We start from the raw sequence: 24,966 nt of genomic DNA, 5'->3' as shown, positions 1-24,966 counted from the left end.
ATTTGCTTAGTCAAAAGAGTAAACAACAATGTGAAGTGCGGGAGGAAAATAAGAAAAAGTTAGAAAAAGAACAAATTTTTGAAAGCTTTAACTTTTCAAGTTTTTTGACAATTTGAAAAACATGAAGACATGGCTTTTTCTGCTGGGTGTTTTTTTCTTCTTAATAAAATATTTACATCTTTAGTTTCCCAAACAAAATTTTACTAACATATCAAGAAACACATAATACATTCTATAAAGGGAAACATACATTTAGATCTGTAAAGAGCGCAAAAAGCATAATTAATGTTATTTTCTATTATTTTTTTCCAAATTTTGCTACCTCTCTCCCTCCACCCTTCTAATTGTTGTTGACGGTTTAAAATATGGGTTGCTTAGCCAGACAGAGATCCAGCAAAAAAAGAGAACTACAGGCCAATATCCTTGATGAATACGGATGCANGGGTGTGGGGGGGGAGGGGGGAGATGGGCATGGAGGAGGCCACTTTTGGGGATGAGCACTGGGTATTATATGGAAACCAATCTGACAATAAACTATTTATAAAAAAATAATAAATAAAATAAAATTAAATAAATAAAAAAATAAAATATGGGTTGCTTATTTTTTTTAATTTATTTGTAATTGTTGTTTTGCTGGTTGCTATCAATTAAAAATGAAGGGAAGGCCATACAAATTTTGAAATGTGTTATTTTCCTAACTGTGGGAGATCAGAGGGAGCCCACAGCTCACCCTGGAGAAGGATGAGGCAGAATTGGATGAAGAAGAATGGAGAAGGGCCAACGAACGCTGGGGTGGGGTGGGGGCATAGGCTCAAGAATTGGTGGGATTCATCCATATCAAGGGTCAGAAAATAAGGTTTTGAGAAGTGGATTTTTAGGAGGAGACTTTTAGGTGACTTTTTAGGAGGTCCCAGTGTACCTTAGCAGGTTGATGAGATGTTGTAGAAGGCTGGATATGTGTCCCCAAAGTTGAGGGACACAATAAATGCTGTGTGATTCTGCCTGGAGAATCTCCAAGGAAGGAGAAAGGAGGGTTCAATGCTGCTTCTGTGGTAAGGGTGAAGGGCAGGTTGCTGCTGCTATGGAGTTTACAGGGTCCAAGACTGTATGTGTATGTTATAGGGACTGGGTGCGGGTCGTGTATGACAGAGGCATTACTTCCAACTTATTTAATATAGCCATATAAAGAGGTAAAGGGCTGTGACAGAAAGAAGCTGCAAGTGGACTGCTGGCCTTTAAGGTGATGGAATAGTAGTAGGCAAATTCCCCACTCCTTCCCACAAAAGATGAATTCACTGGGTCTTGAATGTTACATGCAAGAATTCTCCTGAGTTGGACAGTCTTTGAAAAATCTAAAGCAGGCCCTAACGAGAGAAAGAGATAGGGGTTGGGAGAGAATGAGATTGAGAAAGGGGGGTGGGGGAGAGAGAGAGAGAGAGAGAGAGAGAGAGAGAGAGAGTTAGTTTTAGGCATTTACCAGGTCAATTTATAATAGGGCCACTCAGGTGAGAACTTTGCTGCTTACTTTACCATTCCTTCTGGCCTCCCTTCTGTACCCCCAAAGGGTCAGGAACAACTGCTAACCAGTCTGTGAGGAGGTGCCCAAACAAATGAGAAGACACTGGCTGGGACCATACTTAACCTGCATACATGCAACAGCTCCGGCTGGGGTTGGAGGAAGAAGTCTTTGAATGAAGACCAAAGTGCAGATTATTTTGGGTTATAAGTTCTAAATTGTAGCTGTGTTTTGCAACTTGAGTGGGAAAAAAACTTGAAAAAAAGGGTTGCATTTGTACCTTGAAATGCATATGGCTTTGTATTAGCTATGAGTGGCCAGGAAAGCCTTGTGAGTACCTGAGTTTTCCTCCAGGGACACTAGCTCCATGGAGCAAAGGGGCCAAGGAGAGACAGAAATAAAACTTTTCCAGAATAGCATCCCATCATGCTCATGTGCCACATACTACCTTCATTTTACATATGAAAGACTGAAGAGGAATATAAAACCTTAACAGCAGTAGTCTTTGGGCTGTGAGATGATGAGTATTGAGGTGGGTTTTTTTTTAATTTCCTGAGTTTTCTACATTTTTTACCATGTTTTAAAACATGAACATGTTTTAATTGTATAGCTTTAAGGAAATGAAAATAAACTGTGCTCTTTGGGGGAAAAAAAAGAAGAAATTAAGATTACATAGGTAACAAACAGCTATGGGTAAAGTTCTGAAGAAAAACCCTGCTTGGCTGGCATGGTCCCTGGAGGTAGAGCCCTGGTCCAGGTTTGAGAAGGTACAGGACAATGGTGAGAAAGAGTAAGGTCCTGTTGAGTTTGTTCCCCTTGATCCTAGTAGCCTGCCCCTCATGCCACTCTGCTGAGCGAGGAATGCCTACATGACATCCCAGTGTAACAGTTCCTAGTGCCTATCTGCCAATCCCTACTCTCTGGAACAATTGTGAAAACCCACTGCCCTGATCACATTCTTACAAAGACCTCCTGGAGACTGGGTTTGGGTGTAAGGGTTGATAATGACATCCAAAGCTCCTCTTCCAACCTTTCCTTCCTAACCTGGGTCTTTGATGAGAGTTAATTTACAAATATCAGGACAAGTGAGAGGTGTGTTATACTTTAGAGCAAGTTTCTCAACCTCAACACTATTGATATTTGGGACGAAATAATTCTTTGTGTTAGGAGGCTGTCCTGTACATTGCCCGATGTTAGATACCATCCTTGGCCACTACCTGTGAGATGTCAATAGTGCTACACATTCCACACCTGTGAGTTGTGAGAATCTGAAGACAATGTCTCCAGATATTGCCAAGTGTCCCCTACATGTTCTCCCTACATCACCACCAGTTGAGAGCCATTACCTTAGAGGTAACTGCCTACTTCACCTACTTAAAAGAATAGGGCCCTCAAGTGAAGCAGACCCCTGGGGGTCTGGTAAATGGACTGACTGACAATTTCCTTCCTGGAATGTTGTTAGAATGACATCATGTCTGAGGTCAGATTTCCCCAGATGGCAGTGGGGCACTGTTATGGACAGAATTCACATGTTGGAGCCCTAACCCCCAATGAGCCTGTAATTGGAGATAGAGTCTTTAGGGAAGTGATTCGAGTTAAATGAGGTCATAAGGGCAGACCCGAATCCTGTAGGCGGGGTTGGTATCCTTATAACAAGAATGAGAGAAACCAGAGAGCTCTCTCTCTCTCTCTCCATGTCCACACACAAAAGAAAGACCACATGAGGACACAAAAAGAAGGTGTCTGTCTTCCCTATGGTCCTTGGAATTGCAAGTAACTTTGCCTCATGAAGATATAAATGGGCTGTTAGATGGAGAATGCTCCACCAAAACCAGATGGGAGGGCTCTAGTGTTCCTTATAGAAATAAGTAATGATTAATCATTGATATTTATAATAAACACTACAACTGGCCAGTCAACTGACCCCTCAGCCTTTCAAAGGGCCACAGTGAATACGTTCCCTTCTCTCTTTCAGGGCAGCCTGAGGAGGAATGCTCAAAAATGGAATAGTTTGATTGGCTGATTTTTAAAACCAAATATTAAACTCTTTTTGGGGATTGTCCAAAATTTTCTGTTGAAATTTTTTTTAAAAACATGCATCTATTTCTTAACAAATACATTGGGCAACTGAAGTTTTTGCAGATCTTGAACATTTTGCTCTGAGCATCATTTCCTATTGTATGATGCTGTAGGAGAATATGGTATAGAAATTTTGACTGTGTGTTGAAGATACCAGAATGTCCTTGAGATACTGTCTTCACAACAGATATTCATCATCTGGTATTAGCTTTTCTTTTTTTTTTTTTAATATTTTTATTTATTTCTAGGAGAGAGAGAGAGAGAGAGACAGCGTGAGCAGGGGAGGGTCAGAGAGAGAGGGAGTCACAGACGGAAACAGGCTCCAGGCTCTGAGCTGGCAGTCAGCACGGAGCCCGACGCGGGGCTCGAACCCACGAACCGCGAGATCATGACCTAAGCGAAAGTCGGACGCTTAACCGACTAAGCCACCCAGGCGCCCCTGGTATTAGCTTTTCTTGGCATTTTGGCACTTTCTCTTAAAACCTGAGGAAAGGAGGGATGCCTGGGTGGCTCAGTTGGTTAGGTGTCCAACTTCAGCTCAGGTCATGATCTCACTGTTTGTGGGTTCGAGCCCTGCATCAGGCTATGTATTGACAGCTTAGAGCCTGGAGCCTGCTTCAGATTCTGTATCTCCCTCTCTCTCTGATCCTCCCTTGCTCATGCTGTCTCTCTCTCTCTCTCTCTCTCTCTCTCTCTCGGAAATAAATAAAAAAATTAAAAAAAATTTTTTTTTAAAAACCTGAGGAAAGGAGTGGAAGCAGCCATCCTGGCCAAACATTATTTGTGGAAGGAGGTTGCAGCATCCCTTTGCCTATGTTGAGAACTATTGCACTGGGCCTCAAGGCCTTGGTGATGGACACAGACACCAGCAGAGGAGCTTCTTGGTTGGTCCATCTAGGGATAAGAGTGCTCATCAGACAAAGAATATGAAATCTCTTGAGATTCATCTCGGAAAATGGTGGAGCCTGCTTCCTATGTTTTAGAAGAATCAAGTTCAACTTATGAAGAGCTCCCTTTGGTCAGGACTGCTGTGTGAAACGACCAGCTTTCTTTCCATCCACTGTCACCACTCTATCTTGTTACCATCACCTCAGCCCAGAGCACTCTTATAGCCTACAGTGATCTTCCCCACAGAGGGTGTGCCTCCTCCATGCCTCTCTATATCTGACAGTTCCACTGTCTTTCTAAAACCCCTGTATGGTCCTGTTACCTCTTAAACTCTTCAAGGATGGACCTCACATTGTTTTTAGATGAAAATTCAAGCTCCTACAGTGACAGAGGCCAAACACAAGAAACCACATTTTGTGTGATTTCTTTGCAAGAAATACCCAGAAAATGCAAAAACTATGGAGACAGAATGTAGATTAATGGTTGCCTGTGGTGGACATGGTGAGTTGGAGATTAAGAGTACATGTGCACAAAGAATCTAATTGGAGTAAAGAAAATGTTCCAAAATTCATGTATGGTGATGGTTGCACAAATTGGTAACTTTACTTAAGAATCATTGAGTTATACAGTTGAAAAGGGTGAATTATATATGAAAAATTAAAAAATATTCAAGCACCTTACTATACTTACCAGATGCTCCATGATACATTTCCTAATGGCCTGGCTTGAGCCCATCTCACCCCCGCCCTCCCTCTGCATACCTGCCATACTGGCCCTGGTTGAGGTCCTGCAAGGTGCTATGTTCTTCCCCTGGAATCCCATCTGAACCTTTGAACACCTCCTGTGCCCTCCCTCCCCTGCCTGCTGGCCTCCACTCTCCCTGCCCCAAATCTGGCCGATATGCTTCAGAGCCCACCTTTCTCTGGAATGGATTCCCTTGTCCACCCAGATGAGCTCAGGACCCTGTTCTGTGCCCCTGTAGTTCACCTGGACTTTGTTTCTCATGCCACTCATCACACTTTGCTGTGATTATTTGTTTAATGTCTGTCTTCCTTGCTGATATATAAGCCCACATATAATTTGTCACAATGATATTCCAAGGCACATAGTAGGATCTTAGAAATATCAATTGTGCAGATAAATACAGGAGTGAGGTGCAGAGGCCACAGGATCAGGCAGCTCTTCCAAGAGTACAAAGATTTATTCAGAACCCAACATTGCTCAACCGAAGGCACATTTTATTCTCTCCCAGAGACTACACAAGGAATAGAAGAGGAACCTGGCATGATGGGTACGTGGTCGTGAGATCACAGGTGTGATGATGGAGAGGCACAGGAAGGGTAAGTGGGACATGAGAGAATAAACTTGTGAGTCATAGGTTCTGGTCTGGCTGTGTGATCCTGGGGTATGTGTTACAAATGTAGAATCCTGAGCCCCACCCAGTCAGTCCTCTGGATCAGTATCTCTGCAAGCGTGGCCAACGAATCTACATTTTAACATACTCTTGGGTGATTTTTTTTTAATGCAAGTTTGTGAGAAGGTGGGAACTGGATCTACTTCATTCACTCACATGTCCCCAAACTGTCCCCAATGCAGTGCAGAGATGGGGTGCTCAGTAAGTATTTCTTGATGGGTGAATAAATGAATGAGTAAATGGTACAGTCACAGAAATGTGGGTATCTTGCTTTGACCAAGGCAGAAGAGGAAGAGGGTTGCTGCCTCATGATGGTCTATGGTAGCATCCTTCCCCTTTGGGGCTGAATTCCCCATTTTTAAAATATGGAGTTCAGACTAAGTGATTTCTCCCTGCCTTAATAATCCACAGCACCATGAATCAATAATATTGACAGCACCATGAATCTATGCTTTCTGTTTCCCTTTGCCTTCCTCCTTGAGAGAAAAAGAATCAAGATGAAAATCAACCACAACCCAGAGATTTGTTGTGAGTTTTAATAGGAGGGGTGGAGTCAAACAGTTTAGAGAAATGTATAAAAAGACCTTTTACTTTTTGCTGGAACATGATATGGTTTGTGCATAGCACATACACATTAAAAAATAGAAGCATCACATTTTACAAGCACATAACTGAACAAATTCTGAGTGTTTTCTACTCACTTTACCCAAACTTGAGGACAGCTCTGCACTGGGACCCAGCCTGAGGTACTTAATTGATTTATAGAAAGGGGAAACCACATGAGGACACAGCTGTCTGAATGCTGCAATCTCAGTAGTTCAATGAGGTATACAAACGTGGTTCTCTGTTGGCTCTCAACTAGATTCAGGATCTGTTTTGGGTAAAATCACTCTCTCCTCCCATTCTGGGAAGAGGAAACACAAGCTCAGAAGTACTCGCAGAATGGAGTATTTCTATCTACTCTTCTGGCCTTGTTCCAAACATTCTGGGAGGTAGCAGAATGAGTGGCCATTCTTGGCCTGGAGGAGAAAGGTGCAGATTTGAGAGACCCACTTTCTGGACATAAAGTGGCATGCAGCAGAGAATCCCTCCCCAGTGCCATCTGACCTGGAGCCTTTGGGGACAGAAAGATGTACGAGCTTTCCAGCTTCTGTCTACATGAAAAGCAGCAGAAGGAGATAGATGGGAGAGAGAATACCCCCATGTCTTAGGGCCAGCAATAACCCTTGGTAGATATATTTGCACCAGTGGCCATGCCACCAAAGAGGGAAGGATAGTGCATATACAAAGTTGGGAGGAAGGATGGGGCATCTGGGTGGCTCAGTTGGTTAAGTGTCCAACTTTGATTCAGGTCATGATCTCATAGTTTGTGGGTTTGAGGCCTGTGTCAGGCTTTGTGCTGACAGCTCAGAGCCTGGAGCCTGTCTCAGACTCTGTGTCTCGCTTTCTCTCTGCCCCTCCCTCACTCACACTCCGTCTCTCTCTCTCTCAAAAATAAATAATAAAAACATTAAAAAAAAAACAAACCTGGGAGGAAGGAGAACTACAGCTCATGGATTCTCATACATCCTCCTCTCCTAGGATTGCACAGAGTGATAACTTGGAGGCTCTGAGGTCTAGGACAAGAAAGGGGCCCAGCACCATCATAAGAAAAATTCCAAGCTTCTCAGCATAGGACTAGGTCAGGAGAGACTTTCAGGCCTGGGTTATGGCCTGGGAAGATCCTATGTATCTAGAAAGGAGAGAGGTTCATAGCCTGGATCAGATGAGAAGAGACAAGAGAAAATATTCTCTTTCCTAAGTCATAGAATGGCCCTCAACAGGGCCTTGGAGTGTGTGTGCTGGATGTGTTGTGGGACATGGTGGAGGAGGGGAGAGACTGTGAAGGGTAATGGTAGGGTATTAATTACAAAATTAGATGTTTCTTTCCACAGGAGGTTCAAAAATCATGGCAAGTGGGAAGGGAAGGGCAGTGAACGATGAAGTGAACATAATCAACAGCTTCGATGAGGCAGTGGTTTCTGGTTTCCTCTGAGGTCCATCCATTGCCCTGAGGAGGGTGAAGATCCTACAAGGAGCCTGGAGCTTCCCTATTGTTTCTGAGCTTACCTTCTCCAGCTGAAAAGTTCATCTTCGAAGATGTGCTCTCATTTTTATCATTTGTTCTTAAAGAAGAAATAAGGCAGCATCTGGGCTCATGGAAACCCAAGTTTGTATGAAGCTGCCAGAGAAAGTTCTGGATAGGAGAGAAGCCAGTGACTACCAAACTATGTAAACCAGGGTCGTAGCTTAGGATCTGGGAGAGAAAGGACCCAAGTTGTTTGTAATACATGGCAGCAGGAAGGTGAGGTTCATTCTGTTTCCCTGCTGCTGACTTTTGGATCCAACAGTGCTGAGAGCTGATTCCAGGACTCAGTAGACATGGTGATCAGTCAGGCGACAACTCTGCATGCCTGTGCACAGACACAGCAGCAGGTGAGAAGGGACTGAGCTTGCTGATCTTCCTTTGTTCCTGCTCCTTAACTCACTTCTGTGGATGGAGAGTGACTTGTCCTAAGGCACTTTAAGGTCAAAGAGAAAGCTCTTGGGAGAGAACTCTTCTGGACAGGAAGGGGTTTAAAGAGTCAACGATGCAACCCCACATCGAGGAATATATTCAGAATGTTCAACAACTGGTATAGGCGTTGGTACCAGTTTGAACAGATACCCTGCTGCTAGTAAATGGCTCCTGTCATAAGCAATTGGTGTGCTGGTGCCCCCATGTAGTGACTGAATAGCAAGGCTGCCTGGTCCTAGGCACTTCATAGCATCTCCTTCTCACTCTTAGCATGAAAAACGGGAGTGGACATTTGGGAGAACTCCTTGTCAGTATTTCAGCACTTTCAGGAACCTCTGAAGAGGTGCAGGAAAGGTCTAGCAATCTGAGGACTCTCCTTAGAAATGTGTCCCCTTTCATGCCAAATTGGCTCAGAGATTTGGGAAGAAAGGAGCTAATGCTTTGGAACCTAAAACTTTCCTCCTCACCAGATCACTGTCCGTCCATCCACCCAGCCTTCCTGCACTGCTGGCACATTCCATCAGGAACTGATACACACCTTAGGTCCTGAGTGCAACAGTTTCTGATGTACCCTGTCAAAGAGGCCAGTCAATTACTTTCAACAAAATTATCAGCTTTGTCCTCTGCCTCCAAGCAGACCTGACTTCCAGTATTGTAAATGGTCAAGATGGACCAACTTTCTCCCACTTGACCAAAGACCCCAGCTCCTTCCCGTTTCTTCCGAGGCTTGGCCATGTCCACTCTTGCTCCCGAGCTCTTACTGTCTGTTCCGACTTTGCTCACCTTGGTGTGGCTTTTTCCTCCTCACCCAGAACATGCCCTCCCTGAGGTGTGCCAGGGAGAAAGTAGTCAATATGATGTCTCTCTTGGGTTGCCAACCTCCATGTCCATCTCACAGTCGCTCAGCTCAGATCTATCTATAGATGGCCGCATCTGCAAATAGAGAGGTATGTCGAAGATGAAGGTATTTGAAGCAGATGAGGGGTTGTCTTGCAGGGGCCCCTGAGAGTCAGGTCATTTTGTAACTTGATGGTTCATGTATGCCAAAAATATTTGCACTCTGATATGGCTCTCTCTGGTTTCAGATTTAGGAACATTCCAATGGTTCAGGAATCTGAAGGCTCCAGGCAGACAACATTTATAGTTGCTTGGGGAACCTCTGCTTTAAATACTCTCAAAGGACAGGAGGCAAGAAGGCATTGTACAGCAAGGAGCTGTTTCAGCTTGGCTGCTTGATTTCACAGGATTATCACTCTTCTCTTACTGTAGGGGGCCGGAGAGGGCAAACTCTGGAGGTCATGGTGCCCATTCTACTGCATCCAGGCACCAGCGTGTATGCAAACTGATGATGATCAAGAAGGAAGTGAGAGTATCAGATGAGGACTTGGGTGAGTTTCCTGGACGTAGCTGGAGAGGAATTATCATCTGCAGTCCAAAGCCTCTCTACTTCCTTCATGCCCTATTTTGCACCCCCTCACTCTTCGCCAAACAGATTGCCATTATTAGGATCCTTGTCATCTGAGGTTAAAATAAGACCCAGTTCAAAGTGAGGAAAAATTATGGGCACGCAGCCTGGCCCCAGCTTGTTCTTGGAGCCACACGCAGCACTGAATCCTCCAGGCAGAACGGTACTCCATAGAACATCCAGTCCCTTCCGCTGCTTCCAGCAGGCCTTCCCCAACTGTGTGAGACACTGCTCTACCCCTTTTCTCTGAGAAGAGGATCATGGCTTCTCCCCCAGCTCCACCAACAGGGCAGCCCAGTGTCCTCGGAGCCCTCACAGGCAGGAGGTATGGAGCATGCCCACCTTCTTTCTGGTTTGCAGCTAAACCCTACTCCCTCCCACCCTGTCCTTCCTACCCTTAGAGGACAGCTGTGCCCCACCACCCATGCAACCCATGCATACACTCAGTGGCCTCTGGATGGAAGAATGATGGAAAGAGGCAGAATGGGCACACACATCAACCCTGCTGGTTTGACAGATGACATTCTTGCAGGTACATTCCTGCAGCAATGATACTGGGAGAAAGAAATCCAATGCTCTACAATGCCTTTTCTCAGACCATCTACATGAAGATGTATGGATATACATCAACACACACAAATACTTTCACCTTGACCTTTCATATGCCGTATGTACCTTCTTTCCTCAGTTGAGGTCAGAGCATGCATCCATTGCCATTCTAGGATGTTGATTGCAACCCCTCTCTTGGGTTGGTTACATACCATGGGGCCCGGTGGCCCAGGGTACCAACTCAGGTCTCTCCAAGCACAGGAGAAGCCTGACTCAGGAGTCATGGGAGTTAAGGGGAATTGTTCATTTTGTGCAAAATTCCAATACAAAAGATGTTGCTTTCAATCTGTGAGTCTTCTTTGAGGGTCCCTATATCCTGGGAAGGAAGTGAGTGACAGTCATGATTGGGGACACTTTGCTGCCCCGCTTTACCCGGCCATATTTGCTCAGTGCGATGTAGGTCCCTCGGTACAGGTCTGACTCATAGGCATTGTAATTGTTGGGCAGGAGGGTTTCTCTGAACTTGCATTCCTCTTGGAAGCTGGGCTGCGAAAGAAATGGATAAACAACAGAGGCTCAATTATAAATGAGGTGTAGTGGGTCCCCTACTGGGTGTACCTCCTTTCCTTCATAAGATAGCCAGCAGCGAAACTGAGCCATGCTGGGCCATTCTAGGCCAATCAAATCATGGAAAAGCAGAAAGGAAGAGACTTCCAAGCTCTATTGGGCCCCTCTCATGTGCTCCTCTCAAGACCCAGGGACATGGATGGAAGGTCTGTGTCACATGGGGTGGGTCTCCTGACTTTCATTTCAGGGCACTTTTATTTTTCACCAAGCACCTAGCTGATAATTTACCACATTTAGAGAAAGGACCATGAAAGGATATAATAGGCCATTTCCCCAAGTCCGCTGTGAGAGGTGGTCTAGTGGAACGGGTTTGGGAGCCTGGGCTCTACTTTGTGGTTTTTCTGCTTCCTGGTTGTGTGACTATGGGCAGGCTCCTCCCTCTCAGCCTTGGTTCCCTTTCCTGCAAGCTGTGTGCCTGGTGGGGGGGCGGGGAGGGGAGAGGGGTGGGACACATGATTCCCCAAGTCCTTCCAGTTCTATCTGTTGACTATGTTAACCCTTTCTTCTTTCCATTTATGCCCCCTCACTCTATCTTTCCAATCCCCCCCCCAGGTTTGCTACCCCTTAAAAATGCCCATTCTTGGTGTTGACTTTGAGCCCAGAAGATGCCTAGATATTCACAACTCTCTAGAAAAGTTTAGGAACAGAGATGGTAAGGAGCAGCGATTTTTATGGGGAAGAGAACCTGGTTCCCTCTGTGGCAGGTGGTGCCATGGAGTCTGGGGGCTGTGCTAATTTGGTAGAAAAGCGTGTGGAGCACCTGTTCTGAAAATGAGCACTAAACTTCCTGCCACACATCAACGAGTTCATTCCTGATGCATCACCCACGCCCTCCTTTATTCCTAGAAAAGAAGGCCTTTCATCCCCAGGCCTGCAGGGCCAATGCTGAGGGAGGCCAGGTTGTGGGGGAGGGTGTGAGGATTTCTGTGTTTTGCATAGGGAGTGGCTCTGTGAGGTCTAGAGGAAGAGAGAACAAGGTGAAAGTCAGGAGGTTGGGGATCCAATCTCAAAAGAAATACAGAATGAAACAAAAAGAGAGGTGGGGTGTAATTTCTGACTCCTTCCTGCTGACTGAGGCCATCGGCTATAAAAAGCCCACTCAATGGCTGGCCGGCTGTGCCAAAGGTGTCATCTGACCTTCTCCACAGGAACCGTACTATGAGCACCCTGGGCTGGCCGGAGGCGGGGGATGGACCAGAGCCTCTTCCTGTTATGAACAGAGGGTGATGAGCTAGCTCCCTGGGCTCCCACACGCCCACAGCTCTTTGGATGCACCTCTCAGACAGCATGTATAACAGTGTGTGATCCTCAGGGACAGCTTCTTCTTTCCCAATAGACTTCAGTTCCCCAAGACATGGATTGTGTCATGTCAGGTACATGAACCTGAATGGATGGTGACTTCATAGGGACACCAGCAGGACAGATGGACACCCATGCATGACTGGCTCCTTCAATGTAGCATGAGAGTGAGCAAGGGCCCAGCACAGTATAAGGAGGGAACACCACAATCCCCTCCTGCCCTTCATCCCTCACTCCTTTCCCCTCTCAGGCCCCCGGTTTATTGTTTACAAAGCACTTCCGCATGTATTTATTTTACTTGAGGTGAATGTGAAAGCTTTAGCCAATCACACCAACTGGCTTCCTAATGCCACACTAAGGAGTTTGGGTTTTTACAACCTTTAGTTTCCTTTGTTATGGATGCTCACTAACTATTTGTGGAAGGAATATCCCAAAGGTAGAGAGAATAAACTAATCAACGTAGGTACAGAGCATTTTGGTGCACTAGCTTTGAGGTTATGCTGATGATGATGCACCTCTTAGCTATGTGAACTTGGGCAAGTGATTTAAACTTCTAAGCCTCAGTTCCCTCATCTGTAAAGTGGGGGCAGTAAGAATAATTATGTCATAGAATTGGAGCATTAATTGAAATAATGTACAGGAAGTCCATAGTATAACACCTGGCACATCATAAAATAAAAAAAATTGGGGGCACCTGGGTGGCTCAGTCAGTTAAGCTTCTGAGTCTTGATTTCAGCTCAGGTCATGATCTCACAGTTCTTGGGATCGAGCCCCACATCAGGCTCTGCACTGAGAGTGTGGAGTCTGCTTGGGATCCTCGCTCTTCCTCTCTCTGCCCCTTCCTTGCTTACATGCTCTCTCTCTCTCTCTCACCCTCTCTGTCTCTCAAAATAAGTAAATAAACTTTAAAAAATTGTTATCACTATAATTCTTCTCTATCATGAGCTACTTTACATTAAAAGCTCTACAGGACTTTGTCTTATCCTGGATTGCCATTCCTGCAAAACTTGCTGTGGGTTATTGGACATTTTAGCTTTTAAGTTCTGGAGTTATTGACTGAATGACTGGGAGACTGTGAACTTGCATGAGAAGAACACAGAACAAAGATACACAGAGGTTGATGCTCTGGCACTGCTCTTCAGGGCCTCTCTGGGCCGTGGCCTCTTTACCTGTGCATGGTGGGTAGAGGCAACCACAGAAGCTGAGACTGAGGAGCAAAGCTCTGAAGCAACAGCATTAAGAGAATAGAAACTCAGGATTGACTGTAAAAGGTAAACGAGAAGCCAAGCTACATCATCATCTGGTTCAGATGATGAACAAAATACAGAGTCCAGAAGTAGATCCAAATGTATGTCAATGTAACATAAAAATGGATCTGAGGGGCACCTGGGTGGCTCAGTCAGTTGAGCATCCGACTTCGGCTCAGGTCATGATCACACGGTTCGTGGGTTCAAGCCCCGCATCTGGCTCTGTGCTGAAAGCCAGCTCAGAGCCTGGAGCTTGCCTCAGATTCTGTATCTCCCTCTCTCTCTGACCCTCCCCTGCTCTCTCTCTCTCTCTCTCAGAAAATAAATAAAACACTAAAAAAATGGATCTGAAATTAATATAAAAGTGGCATTTCAAATCACTGGAGACAATATGGTGTTGGAACAGCTGGGTAGTATCTAATAATAAAAATAATAATGAAGTTTCAACTTATTATTTCATTCCTTACATTAAAATAGATTCTACAAGTAGCAAAGACCTAAATGTAAAAAAGAGAAACTTACAAGTCCAGAAAAAAAATTGGTTTAAATAATCTTGAGTCAGGAAGATCTTTTTGAGCAGGACACAAAAAACTAGATGCCATAAAAAAAGCAAAATGAATACATTTGACTTCTGCCTGGAAAAAATTACCTTAAACAAAACAAAAATATAAATAGCAGACTCAGTTAAAAAATAGTTGCAATGCATATGTGTCAGAGAGTACATTTTGTTACTATATTCAGAACCCTTAACTGAGAAATGGACAATGTTTATGAACAGACCATTCACAGAAAAGGAAATAGAACTAGTGTTTGGACATGAGAAAATACACCTCATAAGAGAAATGTAAATTCTAACAGTGAGACCACGTTTTTAATTGTTTGGTTAAAAGAAATCAGATATGTGGGAGCACCTGGGTGGCTCAGTCAGTTAAGCACTTGACTTCAGCTCAGGTTATGTTCTCAAGGTTTGTGAGTTCAACCCCCCCGTCAGGCTCTGTGCTGTGAGCACAGAACCCACTTCCGGTCCTCTCTGCCCCGCTCTCTCTGCCCCTCCTGCACGTGCTCTCTCTCTCAAAAAAAAAAATAAGTAAATAAAACTTAGAAAAAGAAATCAGAAGTTTGGTAATATTCTTTCATTAGTGAAGGCATGAAGACCAGCAATTCTCATTTAATATGTATGGGTATGTATAGTGTTATAACTTCTATAAAGAGCAATTTGACAATATCTGCTAGAATAAAAAAGGGAATATAGCTGCGGCTAGTAATTCCGCTTCTAGGAATGAATCTAACTAGCACGCTCCCACACATGTACAAGAGTTACTCACTGTATCATTATTTATAATAGTAGAAGACCCGAAACAACAGAGTCTCTATTAGGAAGGGAGGAGTTAATTCAATTATGGCAGATCTACAAAATTGAATACTAGTAAGCTATGCAAAAATACAAAACCTCTGTAGGCACTGACTTGAAATGGTCTCAGAGATATACTGTTAAGTGATGAAGCAAGGTTCAAAACGATGTGTAGCATGCTCCCATCTGTGTGATTTTTAAAATAACAGTGAGAGCACACCCACTGGGATGATACACAAAGAAGCAGGACAGCATTTGTCTGGGGAGGGAGCAGTGGCTTCAGGAGGGCAGTGAGAAGGAGACTAAAGTCCCATGGCATATTCTTTTATACCTTTCTCCCCTCCTTAAACCGTGTTCATGCATTACCTAGTCATCCAACTAGATTATTTAAAGTGGGAAAGGAATTCAGGTTACAAGATGGGCCAGGAAATGGAATGAGAAAACATTTATATAAAAAATTGGTGGTCCCCTGTGCCCTGTCCAGCCCATGCCAACTGCCACTCTTCTCTCTGTTCTAACTTGTACTTCCCTGCAGAGCAAACTGCCCTCAGTTTCCAGAATTCATTTCTGATCTGGATGGTGATTTGTGTGTGGTTTGCAAACTCTAGAGAAGAAATCAAGCCTTGGGGCCGAGGGTACGAGGGAGAGGAGGGAAAGGAAGAGGAACTGAGTGATTTGGGCAAGAAATTCTGAGCACGTCTGCCCATATCCTCCATTCTAGAATGTGTCCAGTTTAAGAATCCAGCCTTTCACAGTGTCTGGGTCTCCTAAAATACTGGTTAAATGTGCGTGATGATGATTGTACACATTGTGCCTTGTTCTCCGATCATTGAATTTTGATTATTCAAATTCCTTCCTCTTTAAAACCAATTTTCCCCACTTTTGTTTCTTTCCATTTGGTTCATTTTCTCTAGTCTTGCTAATATTCCCAGCCTTCCCCAGAACTGTGTCCAAATCTAAAGTGAAAAAAGAGAAGTGGATGAAGTTTGCTTTCAAAGCGCTCTCTTCCCCTTGCCTGTCCCCTTCTGTACCTTTCCTCCCTGTCCTTGGGGTTCAGGTGGCAGGAGGCCAAGACCATTTCCCTGAACTCTTTGAAGCAGCCAGTGTTTCAGGCCAGTGGGATTTTCCTGCTGCCTAGACTGATGCCCGAGCTGGTATCCAGACCTTGCCACTTAATCCATGTCTACTGCATCCCGAGCCCGGTTCTCATGACCCAAGAGTGCTGGCTCCTCAGCTCTGGTGAGAAAAGCACTCATGCCAAGTGAACACTGTGTTAATAAAAGCAGCTACCATATATTATTAGTTGAACAAATGAAAATAATTCCACCGGATCACATTTCCTGGGTCTGCTGGGCCTCAGGCCCCAGCATGACAACGTCTTAAATTCCATGTAGGTCTAATCAGACTTATGTGGAACCAGACTCCAAAGCAATCAGCTCTTACCATGGAGAGGGGCATTTTGCAGAGGGGCTTTGCAGAGGGCTGTTCCAGCATGTGACCTCTAGCAGAAATGCCCCACGCGGTCTGGGCTGGATGAGACATCCATCCCCTTGTCTTCGCGCAGAGCTAAGTCACCCGGACTTGTGGAGGTAGATGCTTGTCTTTAAAGCTCTTCCTCCCGGGGCTGAGCCATGGCCACTGGCTTCTATACCTCCTGGTTTGTGAGTGTGCATGGAAGGGGGTGAGGGTGGGTGGTGTTTAAGGAGGTGGGAGGTGGAGAGAAAAAAAAAAAAAGGCTCTTTTTCCTAAAGCCCTTTCCTCCTGCAGCCCCTGACTGCTTTCTGTCCTTAGCTGAAATGGAGAAATAGATCACTGGTCTCAGCTCCGAAGAAGTCTGTATATTGTAACCCCGTTTCCTAACACTCAATGGCAGTGTTGATTTAGAAGTGCTTGAAAAGCTTTTCGGCAGGCACATCATCCTTGTCAATCCTGTGTAGCTCTTTGTAGCTGGCAGGCCTCTGCTAGCAAAAGTTGTCTGCAGGGTCTCGGGTCCCATCCCCCAGGACGTCTACCCAGCAGGCGTACTAACACATCCCCTCAGGAATCTGTTCTCTGCTGGATGAGCTATGCTGCCAGCTGAGTGAGGGCATGGCTTGGTCCTCTCTTCTCCTAATGTAATGCCTCACTGAATAACCAAAGGCCTTGATGGATGAAACAAATACAGTGTTCTGCATGTTGTCATACTACTACTGATTAAAAGGATGTAGACACAGTTATAAGTAGTAAAACTAAAATCACTTAAAAGCATAACTGAATTCCTACTAGCTTTTTGTCAGTGTGCATTTTTTTTCTTGGCCAAGGGGTTCTTTATGAGAATCCCTGCTAAATGGTTCCTTGCAGAGGGTGCCTGAGCCGACAACCAACCCCAGTTCCTGGTTCTCTGATCATTAGGTGGAGATCCTTGAGATTTTTTTCAATTTCATTTTTAAAACCATTAAGGAGACTAGAATTCACCTATTTCTGCCTTTGTCTACACGGAGAGAACAGAGATCTAGGCCCAGGGAAGGTCAGGGATTTTGCCCCACATGAGCCGATAGTGGAGGGTAGGTGAGGCAGGAGTTAGAACTCGGTCCCAGACTGTACATCAGATGCACCTCTGCTGTGGGCTTCCCGAACCTTACCTGCAGAGCCCTGAGGCAGGTCTGCACACAGCACTGATTACTACACGAATTTAGAGACCTAGTGTCCGGTCTGTAAAGGAAGGAAAAAGACCACATGCACCTCCCAGGGCTGCTGGGGGATAATGCTTGGAAAGCACTCCGCAGGGTGCCCTACTAACAGTAGGCGCTCAATATGGGGCAGCTATTTATATTGTTTCAACTGGGAATAGGCATCCTGCCATGGGGCTCTGCGTCCCTCTTTCCTAGAAGTGAGACATGCAGGAAGGTACTTTTCCTAGGTGGGTTTTCGCGGCTCTTCTCCTCTGACCATGAGTTGTCCCATCCCCAACCCAAGCAAGGGTCCCCTCCCCCCATGAGAAATCTCATTTAGCTGCAGGCGGCAGCAGCTGAGCCCGGGGAGATGAGGCAGCTCTAGGGGCTTAAGAGAAATAGTGTGAATGAAATCATCACCCAGCGGGAGTCTTCCTGGCTCCGGGGATCAGTTGGCAATTGTTTTTTTAGACTGTGATAACAGGCCCCTGAGGGGCAGCGGGAGGGGGGAGAGGTGGTTCGGGAGCCTCTGGTGCACAGCCACACAAAGCGTCAGTTGCCCAAGCTCGGGGCATAGTTGGGCCACACACCGGGGTCCAGCCCCACTCTCCTACACAAGCCCTCCAGGCCCTGGGTTCCAGGGAGGACCGCTTCCCACCTCAGAGAAGGTGCTCCTGGACCCAGTGCTCCTGGGGGCATGGGAGGGGCAGGGTAGAGTGTGCAGAGTGAACAAGTCTTCCCTCGGGACAGCCCTCCCTCTTTCTCTAGACTGTCTCATTTCATGAACCCTCCAGCTCAGGGGCCCGCCCAACCCCCTTTGAAGTCATGAGCCCCCGCAGGAGGGATGCAGGGGTGTCTCTGACATCAGAAGTCCGTTCACACTTCAGAGGTAGTTCTTCCCTTTTGCTACTCCATGCTTTACCCCTGTGCAGTGCCTCTGACTGTGATTAAAGCTCTGATTTTTTAATCGCATGTAGGTTCTCTTGCCAGGGTCACAGATTTCAAGTCGGAAGTGGATACATTTTCCTATATGTGCGCCCCCTCGCTGCCTCAAAGTTGAATGTCCTTCTGGTAAGGGTTTCTGTGCTTCCAGGAGATTTACCTGCTAAATGGTCCCTCGCAGAGAGTGCCCTAGCGGACCACCCCAGGTCCTGGCTCTCCAATCGGGGGGATCCCAGGCACTGTGCAGGCTGGTGAGGAGGGGCTTTTGGGGAAGACCCTGTCCACAAGGAGGGGCCCTGCTTCACCCAAACCTAGGCTGGCTCCAGGCTGGCTCCTGTCTTCTCCAGCACCTCTGCACAGAGTGGTGTCTGAGGAAGAAAGGGAGTGTCTGAAGATTCCAAGCCTCACGCCGGGTTTCACCTGCCCAGTTCTCCAAAGGCCAGGTGGCCTGGTGGTCCCAAGCCTGCCCGTGCTTCGGAAACACCAGAGAAGCTTGAAAACAACAACCACCAAACCGATCTTCAGGCCCCCATCCCAGCCCTGCCGAATAAGCATCTCTGATGGAGCTCCCGGCAAATCTGTACTTTTAGCAAGCTACCAAAGTGATGGGATGCAAAAGGTCATCCCACACATGTCACTTCTAGGAAAGAGGGGTGCAGAGCCCCCATAGCAGGGTGCCTCGCCCCCCTCAGCTGATAACGATAGCCGCCCTGTACTGAGTACCGACGGTCTGCAGGCTACCCTGTGGAGTGCTTTCCAAGCATTATCCTCTAGCAGCTCTGGAAGGTGCACGTGACTTTATTCTCATTTTACAGACGGGATGGGTGCATGAGGTCTCCTGTTCTGTCAGGGCTGCTTCAGGCCTCTGCGGGTAACGCACGTCACAGCTGCTCAGAAGTGCACATGGTGGACAGACTGGGGACTGAGTTCTGGTTCCCGGCACCATCTAGCCTCTGGCTAGTCTCCTTACTTCTGACACCTACTTTTAATTCACACCTTGTCTCTGTGCAAACAACCCAGACTGAAGGTCCTAGGGAGGGATGCCGGGGTGGCTCAGTCAGTTAAGCATCCAGCTCTTGTTTTTGGGTCAGGTCATGATCTTGTGGTTCGTGGGTTTGAGCCCTGCATCCGGCTCTGCGCTGATGGTGCAGAGCCTGCTTGGGATTCTGTCTCTCCGCTCCTTCACCCACTTTCTCTCTTTTTCTGTCTCTCTCAAAATAAATAAGTAAACTGAAAAAAAAAAAAAGGTCACAGAGAAGAGGCCACCTGAGTTCCCTGTTCAGGTATGCAATGGGCCTCATGTGTAGGGATGGCTTCCCAGGAACCTGGCACCAATCCCATATCTCTCTGCCCACTTCCTGGTGCTCAGTGTCTCCGAGGAGAGGTAGAACAGCACTCCACGCCCTCCCCATAAATAACTCTGGTATTCCTTCACAATCGCTCAGAGGTCTACCTTTTTAGCCTTCTTATTTCTGTCAAAAGAACTCCCAGTTTCTTCAACTTCATAAGGATGTTGTTTTTCCCAGCCCATATTTTGGAATAAGCCAAATCACAGGAGGAGATACCCAGGACCCAGGGAGCCAACAAGAGCAGAGGTTTTGGTGGATGTGCTTAAAAGTCGGCTAGGTTTACCAAAGGGCTGGCATTCGCCCTCCCAGGGTGATCTGTGACAGGGAGCGGGCTAGAAATGGGGTGCCAGCCCAGAGGGTGGACTAGGCGGATGCTTCTCCAGCCTACGGGATCAGGGGTCAGAGAACTTAAAACCTTAGAGTAAAATTTCAAGTTCCTTCGTCTCGCCTCTCACTGCATGCTAGGTGGGGTGCCTCTCAGAGAGCGGGTCATGGGGAACAGCACCCGGGCTGAAAGACGGGCTAACTTCTCCCGGCCTTTCTGGTTCAGCGGGTCAAACCCAACCATAAGCCTGGGCGATAGCTCTATGCCAGGGTGCAGGTCTCCTTAACCTCCTGACATATGGTTCCTATTGAATTACAAAGGCTGGAAATCTCAGGAAAAACATGGTCCAAAGCAGAAGCCAGTTAACTGTGAAGCTTGCTGGCCTGTTTTTGTCACAGGCCTTTCCTTCTTAATCTAGACAAATTCCACTCAAGCTTTCAAGGTATTTTCTTCAACTATGCAAGGCGGCAGCCCTCATACAGCCTGGAGCTCCCACAGCGCAGTGGACTCACCGTTGTGTATAATCTCCCTTTACTGTTCATGGCAACGAAGAGGGCACTCTTTACTCCAAAGAGACTCACCACACCCCGCTCCACAGTGGAAATCTCCAGCAGGCCTGACAAAGAAAGGGGGGCCAGGTTACCCAAGGCTTGTGCAGGGCACAGTGGGACATCAATCTAGAGGTGACATTACAAGGGCACCTCAGTCCATCCCCCGGCTCCTAGAAGGCCAGACCCTCCATCACCTCTATCCCTGTTCTCACTTTGCACTCGGTGAGTCCCGCCACCTACTGTCAAAGATCCAGTTCTGCTGGGGAAGTTCTGACATCGGGGTGAGGGACTGCAGCCATATCTACATAAGATTAGCTTTTACAGACTTCATCATATCAAGTCCTTGCCTGGGATAGAAATATGAATGCTGATTAGCTTTTTAATAAAGTAGATACTTTCCATGTTTCAACAAATCTCAGCTCATCTAAACTTGCAAACACTGCAACCACACGGAAGACTGATGGCTTGTCTGGATCCTGCAGCCCCCAATCCCTCTTGGATGCGTGCACCCACCTATGCAGCAACCCCCCAACTTGCAGGACAAGGACCTGGGGACGGAGAGGGCAGGTCGAAATAAAAAGAAAGATGTGCTTCAGTGGGAAATTTTGCAAAATACCTCCTTCCTTCTTAAAGAGGGAAGCTAAATAAAAATGAGCTTGGGTCGAATCTGGTCCAAATACCCTTATCTATTCTCACTATTCTTGCTTTAGGGTTTCTGGCTGATGGTTCCCAGTGGTCTTATATGGCCGCAGATGTGCTTTTAACACTGAAGTAATCAATGCCACAGGGACTCCGTAGGGTGATGGCAAAGGACACCGGAATGCCTGGAGCTCAGCATATTAAGCCTGCACCCAGGCAGGGTCAAAGTGAGTCTGGGGAAGGTGGCCATGCTTATAAGCATCCAAATAGAGAATAAGACTTCTCTCCCCTTTATAACAGGGCCCCATGCACCAGAGGCATTCCCCTTCATCTTTTAGCCCTGCCTGTGCCCAAGCCCCCAGCTTCCCAACTGGCTGCAGCTGGCACTCACTGTAGGGGTTCTCCTCGTGGGTCCCGCTGATCCGGCCGTCGGGGGGCACCTGGAGGTGAAAGCCGATGCCCACGTTGCAGTACAGCCTCCTCTGCCGCTTGATCCCCACCAAGTAGCCACTCTCCCAATTCACCCCGGCAATCTCTCCAGCTAGCCCAGCTCGAGATCTTGACAGCAGGGTGCCCCAGCCCATGGAGTCCAGCAGCGTGCTGTTGGCGCGGGTGCCGGCAGGCGAGGGCACCACCATGCCCACTAGGACGCCTAGGAAGACGAGAGCCCGCAGCGTGCCCTGAAGACGTCCTGCTCCCCGGGACATAGTGATGAACAGCCTCTGTCCCAGGGCCATCCACCTTGCCTCTCAGGCACGTGGTCAGAATTAATGGCCCTAAAAATACCGCCCTTCTTGTTTTTCTCCCCTCAGCATGGCGGCAGGGGCTTATTTTTGGAAGGCAGATGAAGGCTGCTGACATGAAACCAAAGCCTGCTTTGGGCACTCGGGTCGGGAGCAGAGGGACCCAGGCTGAGCCGCGGCTGGTAGGGACCATGGCTTGGGGACGGTGTCTAGCTTGCCCGCCTGCTCCGTCCCGAGTCGATTATATTTGATTTGACCTATCTTTATAGTTCAGCAGCCTGGCCCTCCCCTCCACCCATCATCACCCTGACGTCAACTGGCCCAGCTCACTTATCCAAGGCTGTAATATTAACCTGCTCCTGGGCCTGGCTGCCTCCCCAGACCCCCATCACCCTCCCCACGCCTCAGGGATTCTGGGAGCCACTGTCATTCCAGCTATGAGGCAGGAATGAAGTGAGCAGGGAGCATCTCTGAGGGAGGGAGGACTTGGCTGGGGGCCCAGGGAAAGAGGGACGCAAGAGGCCACCCACAACCCAAGCTGGGCAAAAGTTCTTGGCCTGGCCGTGCTGGCTTTCTTATATAGAGGGCAAAGGGTAAAGACAGTGATAGGGGAAGCTTGGTGGCAGGTGATGACTGTGGTCTATGAGCTACCCTTAGAGACCTTTTCATGGACAGAGTTAATGGTTGAGGGCAAGGTAGGCTTGGGGACACTTGAGGATCTCTTTTTAACAGGAGAGAACAGAGATTTGGTGGTGGGGGTTGGGGAGGTGGTCGCTAGGATTGTCGAGGAAGAGAGAGAGGGCTAGGGTCACACTTCTGCTCACTGTTCTGGCCATGGCATTCACCCAGCCCATGGGGTAGAAGTTGTGCCAGCCCCCAAAGTAGCCCACTGGCCATTTTCCTACCTGGGCTCATCCTTGTCATCTGACTGTTATTATTCCCATATTTGTGAGAGAACTTAAGGGACTTGCCTGAATTTATAAGCCAGAAGTTAGAAAGTTGGCTTAAATTCAAAGTCTATGCTTTTAACCCCTGCATGACCACCTATAGTAGAAGTGAGATTACCTGGTTGGGGCCCACAGAGTCTAGTGAGCTCATTCTATGCTAAGAGTACATCAGAGAATTATTTCAATAGCACAAAATGATTCCCCTTCCCACACAGGCTGGAGGTTACAGGCACGGGGAAGCCTTCTAGGATGAGTCTCACTGCCTAGGGACTCTTCTGAGATACCATTCCCTCCCCTCTGCTTCCAAGTCTCCTGCTCTGGTCCAGGCTTACACCTCTGGTCTCTCCTTCTCCCTGCCTTATGACTTGTTGCCTCATTCATTTGGATTGATGCTTTGGTTAGAATTTCTGTCAAGCCATGCATTTCAGTTTTGCCCTAGATATGTTCTTTCAGATCCCTGGAAACCCTGACATCTTCCGCCATTACCCTCTGCAAGTGAAATGAAAGTGGAGGGATATATGCATCTCTGCTTAGGATCACCCTCACCATCAGGCCCTCCAGATTCCAAACCATCCTGCCCCTCCCTGTCACCTCCATTGCCTTGTGCCCAGCCTTGCCATCACCAGTAACTCTCTTTCCCACACTAAAGGATGACTGGCACTTTTGGGCACAGATTGAGTCTACTGTGTAGGCCTTTGTTGGAAAATTATACCAAAAAAAATTCCTGCAAAGTAGGAGAATCATGAATAATCCAAAGACAAAATAAAATTACCTTCACCTGGATCTCCAGCTTGAATTTAAGTTTTCATGGTAACAGCAGTGGAGATGCGCGCTCTCTCTCTCTTTTTTTTTTTTAGTGTTTTATTTATTTTCTGGGAGAGAGACAGCGTGAGCAGGGGAGGGTCAGAGAGAGAGGGAGACACAGAATCTGAAGCAGCCTCCAGGCTCTGAGCTAGCTGTCAGCACAGAGCCAGATGTGGGGCTCGAACCCACGAACCGTGTGATCATGACCTGAGCCGAAGTCGGACGCTCAACCGACTGAGCCACCCAGGCACCCCGGAGATGCTCTCTTAATGGTGTTCAGTTTGGAACACTGTATTAATCATGCTTGTGGTAGGGAAGAGGCATTCCAGAAGCATGCAAGATGGTAAGAAGTTAGTCTGAAATGAGCTCTTGCCTTGTATACTAGGGGAGGTCCTCATCGCCATCACTGTGGGATTCTTCTTGAAACCCACTTTGGGACTGCCTCAGAAGAGAGACTAAGCTATATTAAGGTCCATACTATATACTAGTGAATGTGGCAGATCTCTTCAGATTCACCTGTTTCCAGATTCTTCTCTGTGCAGAGATTGTGGGTGGTGTCTTATAAAGCAACGGGCTTTTGAATGGAGGACACCCGGATTTGAATCCCAGCTCCACTAGTTATTAGCTGTGTGACCTTGCAAAAACTTTTGAACTTCATTATTTTCATTTGCAGAATGAGATCATTACTTCATAGGACTGTTATAGGGATTAGCAATAATGTATGCAAAGGGCCCAGTGCAAAACACAATATAGCTTTCCCTCAGTCCTTTATCTGAAATACATTGGAAATTTCTCACCCAATTAAGGGAGGACAAGCCCAAAGTGAGAAAGACTCTCTCTCATCTCAAGAGGTGAGAGAGATACGTGGGCTTCCCGTTCTTAATTCCCTACCACCAGAGCATATGTTGTGATGGCTGTTAACATATGCAGAAGCAGGCAGTCTAGATTCCTAAAATATTCTGAAAACCAGTTATAGCCGTGGTATCGTCCCTGTTAAATATAAAACTTAAGTAATTCATTCTA

The 24,966-nt window shown here is 46.8% G+C and overlaps 1 protein-coding gene across 1 annotated transcript; it reads right to left on the bottom strand.

Annotated features, from left to right (window-relative positions):
* Nucleotides 1–10,837: 10,837 nt before the first annotated feature.
* FGF6 (fibroblast growth factor 6) lies at nt 10,838–22,186 on the bottom strand. Its single transcript, XM_077758988.1, has 3 exons — nt 21,841–22,186; nt 20,772–20,875; nt 10,838–11,014 (listed from the first exon to the last, which is right to left on the bottom strand). The coding sequence occupies exons 1-3, from the start codon at nt 22,184–22,186 to the stop codon at nt 10,838–10,840; spliced, it is 627 nt and encodes a 208-aa protein (XP_077615114.1).
* Nucleotides 22,187–24,966: the final 2,780 nt, after the last annotated feature.

Source organism: Crocuta crocuta, unplaced genomic scaffold (genome assembly GCF_008692635.1).
Source record: "Crocuta crocuta isolate KB4526 unplaced genomic scaffold, BGI_CrCroc_1.0 scaffold72, whole genome shotgun sequence".
NCBI classification, from domain to species: domain Eukaryota; kingdom Metazoa; phylum Chordata; class Mammalia; order Carnivora; family Hyaenidae; genus Crocuta; species Crocuta crocuta.
The sequence above is the reverse complement of the archived record's forward strand: the minus strand, read 5'-3'. Positions and strand labels throughout refer to the sequence as shown.

Bases quoted from the DNA above. Each gene is read 5' to 3' on its own strand.
- FGF6 (XM_077758988.1), bottom strand. From the start codon at position 22,186: ATGGCCCTGGGACAGAGGCTGTTCATCACTATGTCCCGGGGAGCAGGA. The intron at 20,876-21,840 runs GTGAGTGCCAGC...TTTCTTTGTCAG, and splicing joins CCACGAGGAGAACCCCTACA to GCCTGCTGGAGATTTCCACT. The intron at 11,015-20,771 runs GTGAGTCCACTG...TTTCTTTCGCAG, and splicing joins AAGGGAGATTATACACAACG to CCCAGCTTCCAAGAGGAATG.